The following is an 8,334-nucleotide window of genomic DNA, read 5'->3' as shown; positions in this document are numbered from 1 at the left end:
AAAAAATAAAAAATAAATAAGTCTTTGGTTATGCTTGGTTTCTCAAGACCGTGCTGGGGCAGATCCTCGCCATAACAAAATTTCAGAGACACAACTAATTGAGTGTTTTTTTTTCATTTTTTCTGTTTATTTTGTTTTGTTTTGTTAGATGTTAAAGCACTGTCTAATAACAATTCAACCTCTTGGAGTGGGTCCAGAGGAGGGCCACTAAGATGATCAGAGGGCTGGAGCCCCTCTCCTATGAAGAAAGGTTGAGGGAAGTGGGCTTGTTTAGCTTGGAGAAGAGAGGGCTCACTGTGGCCTTCCAGTACTTGAAGGGAGTGTATAAATAGGAGGGGGAATGGCTGTTTATGAGGGTGGGCAGTGTTAGGACAAGGGGGAATAGTCTTAAACTGAGACAGTGGAGGTTGAGGTTAGATATTAAAAGGAAGATTTTCACACAGAGGGTGATGACGCACTGGAACAGGTTGCTCAAGGAGGTTGTGGATGCCCCATCCCTGGAGGCATTCAAGGCCAGGCTGGGCAGCCTGGTCTGGTGGTTGGTGACCCTGCACACAGCAGGGGGGTTGAAACTAGATGATCTTTGTGGTCCTTTTTCAATCCAGGCCATTCTATGATTCTACTGTGACAATGTGAACTGCTCAAAGATTTTTTGTTACCAGATTGTTTGCTACAAATAGGAATCTGCTGCTGGAGAACTGGCTTTGTGACAGCAAGATCTTGACAAATGGCATTTGCATGACGCCTTTCTTAGGCAGCTTACAGAACCCTTTGGCTGAGATTGGCACCCAGAATTAACTGATTCGTGTTTGTCTTCCTCTGCTGTCTGCCCGCACCACAGCTTCACTGGGTCTCTTGAGCATTACTACATCGCAAATTATAATCTTTGCATGTTCCTTTTTTGTCTTCTCACAGCAATGGGGGCAGCCAGCATCACGCATACTACAGTGATGATGGCAGCTGTGCTGCCAGGGTATTCTTAGCAGCAGAGAGACGACAAGGTAGACCCTTACCAAAATAGGCAAGCAGGATTCTTGTGCAGAATCCACTTATATCTTAGTTAGCAAGAGGGGAATGTCTCTAGCTTTTATTTTGCATGTCCAATAAATACATGCATTTTTAACCTTGTTGATATTAATAGTGGAAAGCTATGATGTAATGGTTGGTGGGTTTTTTGTTTATTTTCTCAGTGATGTGAGCAATTGCAATTCTTGCAGTCTTTTAGTGTTGTGCTGCCAATAATTTGGTATCACACAATAGTTAAAAGCTGTAAGTTATAATGGCAAAATTCTGCACAATCAAAGCAGTTGGTAGAATGTAAAACTTAAACTTCTTTATTTTTCTTATGGCAGGGAAACGGTATCTGCTAACAGAAGATAATATAAAGTTACAAGAATTTCAGCAGGCAAAACTGGCAATTAGAAATGAATTTCATGGCAATAAAGGTATTTATATTTCCTTGATAAGAATCTTTGTAATTTTAATGTAAGTACTGGAAAGAAGATGGCCAAAGCCATTATATACAGAAAATTGACTACAGTGAAAGGAATAGCTTTCATCTTTCTCTTGCAAGTTGTTTGCAGCTAAAATTATCAGATCTGAAGCTTTGAAGAATGGCATGAGTTACGTCATCTTGAAAAACGTAGAGGAACATTCAGGTGTGCAAGGACATTAGAAAAGGACCTGAAATGTTTGTGCCCTTGCATTTCCGGTTTTATAATGTAGTCTAATGAAAAGTACTGCTTAGTCTACAAATTGTGCTTCAAATACATCTTCAGCAGAGAAGGTTAATACAAAGCCTGATACCTGCTTAACAGTCCAGAGCAGGCCTATGCCAGTAATTGATTTAATCTGCTCTGTAAAGTTATTGAGTTCATTCTCTTAGCTTTTTTCATTTGTTTTACATTATCTAACCTTTCAGTTTTATGCCTGATTCTAGATTGTCTCTAAACTCTGAATATGAAAAACAAGTTCAGGTTCCCTCAACTAATCAAAGAGGAAGAATGGTGGATTTTCCTTGATAGAGACTTTGTCATGCCAATTTAAAGTGTGTATAAATTCTGATTTAAATAGAGAGGATAAATATAAATCCATCCTTAAAATCTACTGCTTTCACCTTTTTCATCATGTGTAGGTATTTAGTGATAGCAAACTTTTGGCAGTTCTTCCAAATGATATAGTAGGCTTTTTTTCAGTGCCAAGGAAAGGACAGATATCAAATTTAATTCTACATAAACTAGTCATCTGAAATAGAGTTAAGCAAAATTAAAATAACCTTTTTTATACCGAGTAATAGCAAAGTTTGAATCAGGCATTGATAAGTCATAATGCCATTATTTTGCTGTGATAATCACATACTCATATTGGACATGCTTCATACTATACCTAAGCAGAAGCCATATATTTGGGTTTACAGATAACAATTCACCTTTTTGTTGTTGTACAAGCAGTAGCTGAAGACAACTAATGAAGAGAGAGTGCTAACCATGTATTTGCATGTGCACATGGTTTCTATCCTTCGTCTTTAGGCTAGCAACTGAACTATGAAAAGAAGTAAATAAGGCTTGTAATAAATTTTGGATTAGAAGTGAAAAAAGCAGTAATAACTAATCTGTTACACAAAATATGTGAAATCTGATTATTTGTTATAGTTATAATATTGTAGTTATAACAACATAATAGTTATACTGAAAAAACAGGCTTTTTGCTGCACTGAGTCTGTGTTTCAAGTAGGAGGTATGCAACACAAATAATGGAATTGTCTATAGACTGCTTTTATAATGTGCTTCATTTTCAGATCAATATTTTAAAAATATTAAAGAAAAATTAAAGGAAAATAGAGTTATTCTCAAAAATGAATTAAAAATTTTACTGCACTTATGTCAGACTTCATCTGATGTGGAGCTAGCCAAAAAAGTTATTTACAGGTACTTGTAACAATCCAGGTAACATTGTTTTCTCTCTTTATTTTATACTTTTGCTATTAGATCATCTTAAATTATGTCTGCAGGTGAGGGTTTGCCCTAATTCAGGGACAGTTTGCATAGTTAGTCCATTAGGCTAAGACTGCATTTTCATTTACTTTGGATCTTGCAATCCTTCAGAGATTCTCAATCAAAGAAAAATCAAGCTATGGGAATGAACTGGTGTCCTGCTGTATGTAGAATGAAAAGTGAGCCACACAGAAACTTTACTTGTAAGCTGAGAAGTACTGGTGTGCTCAGAGGCATCTTCCAGCTAAGACGTTTCTGCTTATAAACTGGTCTGGAAACATCAGTGGCAGGTCAGGAGGATTTGTGAGTGAAAGCCTTCCCAGCATTTACATGCAGAAGTTTTGGGAAGAAAAAAAAAAGCAAAAAATATGTTATTTTTTAATTAGTGTGGCTTAGAAAAAGTTGAAATTTTTGTAACAGATATCACTGCTAAAATGGACCACTGCAGCTTCCTGTGCAATTGCTCTGTGATTACATAGTAAAGTAGCTGGCAATTCTGGTGAAGAGGATGCATTCTATAACTAATCTGATATGAATGTTTTCACTATAAATAGAACAGTTTACATATTGCTACTTCACTTTGTTAGTAGAGTCGAAAATACATTTTTTTCCAGAAAACATTTCTCCATTTATCTAAATGCCACTTACTGAAGATAGAAAAGCAATGTATCTGTCACTGCGCTTGCAGATTGTGCTGCCTGTTTAAAGCTGTTTTCCCTTGGCAAATTGTGTGTGCTGTGTGATTAACTCTTTTGAGTCTTTCTAATAGGTACCATGAACAGAATGGAAGCACAGACTTGCATGGTTTTAAATTTGGGCCCCTCTTTATGAGGCTGTGTTTTGAGCTAGACCTTGAAACACCTGCAGTAGAACTTATCAAAGATCAGGTAATTTTCTTTATATATTTCACTAATATCACTGTTACATACTACTTCAATATGAGTAATTGGTGTGCTTTGCATGACCTCAGAAACCTAAAGTACACTGTGTACCTGTTGCAACAGCAAAGATGTCTATCACATTAATCTAACAATGCTGTTTATATAGCTTTTGTTTAAAAAAAAAGTTTGAAAGTTAAGCAGTAATTAAAAGTAAAGTAAATGTTTATTTGACTAACTTCTGTATTATCGCACTTCTGTGTCATTGCATCATTTCAATAAAGAGTATTGATTCAAGGATAATTCCTCAGAAAAGCTCTGATGTATATTTTCCTGCATTCTCTATTTCTTATATCCATCCTGTATAAATAATTCTTGGAAGTGATCACTTCTGAATTTTTATGTAGCAGTTCGCTTAAATTCCTTAGATTCCAGCAAATTTACCTTGTTAGTCCGTACTTCAGACTCCCTCTGAAGTGCTGAAGAAACTTAAGAACTTGATCTTGAACATCTCTGAAATGCTGTGTACACTATTATGACAAAATATTGTTTGTACCCCATATCTAATATATGTAGATGATTCGGTGCAAGAACGTTCTATTTTCAAAACTGGGGGCTAGTGGTAAGTCAGCTATATGATAAGGAATCAAGGTATGGGATATACCTACTGAAAATGGGAAAAGTATTGCTTGGCCTACTGTTCCTAGATTAGGTATGTGTAAGTATATGAAGGTGTTATTTGGTTATAGTTGAGACCAGTCACTAAGATGAGTCCTGTAGTACTTACAGGACTTGGTACCTGATGGATGATAATGTACTGTATCACTTCTTAAGACCCTGCTTCAGAAAATTATCTTAATGTCTTCGACATTTCATCTGGCTATTCATATTGTCATACCATGCAGTGAATGCTGTGGAATGAAAAATATGCTTGCTCTTTGTTCTGCTGCTATGCTTGTCATGACCTAAGCCCTAGTGTGGATCTATTCAGCATTTGATATTGTTATTAGCTGAAATTTATTTTGTATGAATGGTACTTTACCCCAAAGATACTGTTATTCAGCTGCAACTGCATTTCTTGTAAGCTTTTGGAGTAGCAATTAGTCAGACTTCTGCTTGCATTAACTTAAAGGTCACAATCTGTCACTGAAAAAAGCATAGAAGTAGGAATCTCTTGTAAATATCTGTTTAATTTTTAAGTGTGCTTTTGAGTATAGTGAGACACTGCTAGTCAGAGGTTACATGACAGAGGAGTCAGGGAACTGAAATAATTAAGTACTCAACTTGTAAAGATGCAGCTCATTCCAATGGATAAATGCTGTGCACCATAATAATGCTCACTTACTTGATCCTAACTTTCTTTAAAACTCAGTCTGTTTGTATGTTTTTCTACAGAATTTGCATGGTTTTTTCTCAGAGAGTACATCCTTCCATATTTTGATGACTATGTTGTTTAAAAAGGGTCATTACAAAAGTAAGTACTGAGTTTACTAGTGCAAATGCAGTTAGAGGAGTGTACTTCTCTCTATGAGTGTCTGTATAAATATTGATTGGCTTTATTAATATGAAGTACTGACAAGTTTTTAGAAGACTAAACATATAAATCAGTATGGATGCAAAATAGTTGTATTGTATTGTGTAATAAAGATGAAGGACTTTATCTGTTTCATACTTGGAATGGCATTCTTACCATCTTGCAGTTATATGGAATTATGATTGGAACATTCTTCTTTAATGTTCTCTAAAAGCTTAACTCCTGTCTGGATTCTAATTTCCTGTAGTTTTGTGTGTGTGTGTGTGTGTGTGTGTGTGTGTCCCTATTCTATGTTTGTTTTAAACGGTTTTCAGAACAGTAAGTTCTCTAGTACATTTTTCTAGCAGTTCTGTGTTTCATAGAATCATGGAATCGTAGAATCACCAAGGTTGGAAGAGACCTCCAAGATCATCCAGTCCAGCCATCCACCTGTCACCAGTATTTCCAGCTAAACCATGTCCCTCAGTATAAATTCTAAGTGTTTCTTGAACACAATCACAGATGATGATTCCAGCACCTACTTGGCAGCCCAGTGCTGTTCAGTGTTCATGCTTTCAGAGAAATAGTCTTTCTTAATGTTCAGCTTGAATCTCCCCTGGTGCAACTTGATGCTGTTCGCTCTATTCCTATTGCTAGTTACCCAGGAGAAGAGGCTGACCCTCCACCTCACCACAATCTCCCTTCAGATAGTTGTAGAGTGATGAGGTCTCTCCTGAGCCTCCTCTTCTCTGGAGGAAATAATCCCAGCTCCCTCAGCCACTTCTTGTAAGGCTTAAGCTCCAGACCCCTCACCATCTTTGCTGTCCTTCTCTGAACATCCTCCATGGCCTCAGTGTCTTTCTTATACTGAGAAGCGCACAGCTGAACAGTACTCAAGGTGTGGCCTCACCAGGCCTGAGCAGGATCGTCACTTACTTGCAGTGCTATTTTTGATTTCCAGGATGCCATTGTCCTTGGCTACATGAGCACATTGCTGGCTCATGTTCAGTTAATTGTTGACCAAAACCCCCAGGTCAATTTCTTCTACACAGTCTTTCAGCCACTCTGCCTTAAGGCTGTAGCGTTGCTTGTGATTGTTATGGCCAAAGTGCAGGACCTGGCTCTTGGTGTTGCTGAACTTCATCCCATTGGCTTCAACTCAGTTATCCAGCTTGTCCAGACCCTTCTGTAGGTTCTTTCTACCTCCAAGCAGATTATTGCTTCCTGTCAACTTGGAATCATCTGCAGGCTTACTGAGGGTGGACTCAATGCCTGCATCCAGGTCACCAGATTGAACAGGACAGTTCCCGTTACTGACCCCTGGGCAACACCACATGATCAGCCACCATCTGGATGTGAGTCCATTTACTACCACATTCTGGGCCTAGCCAGCCAGCTGGTTCTTTACCCAGCAAAGAGTCTACCTGTCCAAGTCACAGGCTGCCAGCTTCTCCATGTAAGATACTGTGGAAGACATTGTCAAAGGCTTTGCTGAAGTCCAGGTAGATTACGGTAACAGCATTTCCCTCACAAACTGCACAGGTCACTCAATTATAGAAAAAAACCAAGCAGGATCTGCCTTTCATGAGCCCATGTTGGCTGGGTGTGATTCCCCAGTTCTCTTGCATATGCTGTGTGATCTCCCTCAAGATCATCTGTTCCATAACCTTTCATGGTACTGAGGTCAGGCTGATGGGCCTGTAGTTCCCTAAATGCTCCTTACAACCCTTCTTGTATATGGGAGTTACACTGGCAAGTCTTTAGTCCTCTGGGACCTCTGGTTGACCAGGAGTGCTGATAGATGATGGAAAGCAGCTTGCTAATCACCTCCACCAGCTCCCTTACACCTTCAGGTAAACCCCATCCAAGCTCCCTGTTCATCCATGCCGGTCTTCTTCCCTACTGGCTCATCTTGTGGCACAAGGGGATAGCCTGCTCCTGCACTTTTAAGACTTCCTTCTTCTGGAGTGACCAACCTGAACCCCTTTCCCCTTCAGGACTGAATCCCAAGGGACCCTTCTTACCAGTGTCCTGGACAGTTCAAAGTCCACCCTCCAGAAGTCCAGGGTAGCAGTTTTGCTGCCCCTCTCCTGACTTCACCAAGAATCAAGAACTCTACCATTTTATTTGTCCAAGACAGCTCCTGACCTCATCTCCCACAAGACCTTCTCTGTGAACAGCAAGTCTAGCGGGGCACCTCCTCTGCTAGTCTTTCTTATCACTACATCAGGAATTTATCTTCCTACGTATTAGAAACCTCCTACACTGCTTCTGCATTGCAGTGTATTGCATTTCCAGCATATACCAGCAAAGTTGAAGTCCTCCATGAGAACAAGGGCTGGCAACCGTACATCTGCCAGATGCTCATAGAAAGCCCCATCTATCTCTTCATCCTGGTTAGCGGGTCTATAACAGACCCCCACCAGCATGCCACCCATGTCAGTTCTTCCCTTGATCCTTACCCATAGAGATTCAGCCTTCTCATTTGCAGCCCTGAGCTTAGAAACGCTGAAATACTCTCTAATGCAGAGAGCTTCACTACCACCCCTCCTTCATTACCTATCCCTTCTGAACAGCCTAGAGCCATCTATTGCAGCAGTCCATTCATAGGAGCAATCCCACCATGTTTCCATAATGGCAACTAAGTCATAGTTTGCTTGCTGCACAATGGCTTCTAGGCCCTCCTGTTTGTTGCTCATGCTGGGTATATTGGGTGTAGATGCACTTGAGCTGAGCCCCTTGCCTTAACCCCAAATCTCATCATCATTCTTCTGTGCTCATCTCTGGCAGAGCTGGCTTTATTTCCTTCTTCTTCATACCTAGTTTAAAGCCTTCTCAATGAGCACTGCCAACTCCTGAGCTGGGATCCATTTCCCCTCTTTGAGACAGGTGAGACCCATCAGCAGCCATTAGGCTAGGTACCGAGTAAACCTTCTCATAGTCAAAAAAA

General features: G+C 39.6%; 1 protein-coding gene across 1 annotated transcript; it reads left to right on the top strand.

Moving 5' to 3' along the window:
• Window positions 1-1,330: 1,330 nt before the first annotated feature.
• On the top strand, window positions 1,331-6,021 carry PTCD2 (pentatricopeptide repeat domain 2). Its single transcript, XM_019610453.2, has 4 exons — window positions 1,331-1,445; window positions 2,798-2,927; window positions 3,763-3,880; window positions 5,267-6,021. The coding sequence occupies exons 1-4, from the start codon at window positions 1,346-1,348 to the stop codon at window positions 5,354-5,356; spliced, it is 438 nt and encodes a 145-aa protein (XP_019465998.1). The 5' UTR covers window positions 1,331-1,345; the 3' UTR covers window positions 5,357-6,021.
• The last annotated feature ends 2,313 nt before the right edge of the window (window positions 6,022-8,334 follow it).

Source organism: Meleagris gallopavo, chromosome Z (assembly GCF_000146605.3).
Source record: "Meleagris gallopavo isolate NT-WF06-2002-E0010 breed Aviagen turkey brand Nicholas breeding stock chromosome Z, Turkey_5.1, whole genome shotgun sequence".
In the NCBI taxonomy this organism is placed as follows: domain Eukaryota; kingdom Metazoa; phylum Chordata; class Aves; order Galliformes; family Phasianidae; genus Meleagris; species Meleagris gallopavo.
Note: the sequence above shows the minus strand (reverse complement) of the source record. Positions and strands in the feature narration are given on the sequence as shown.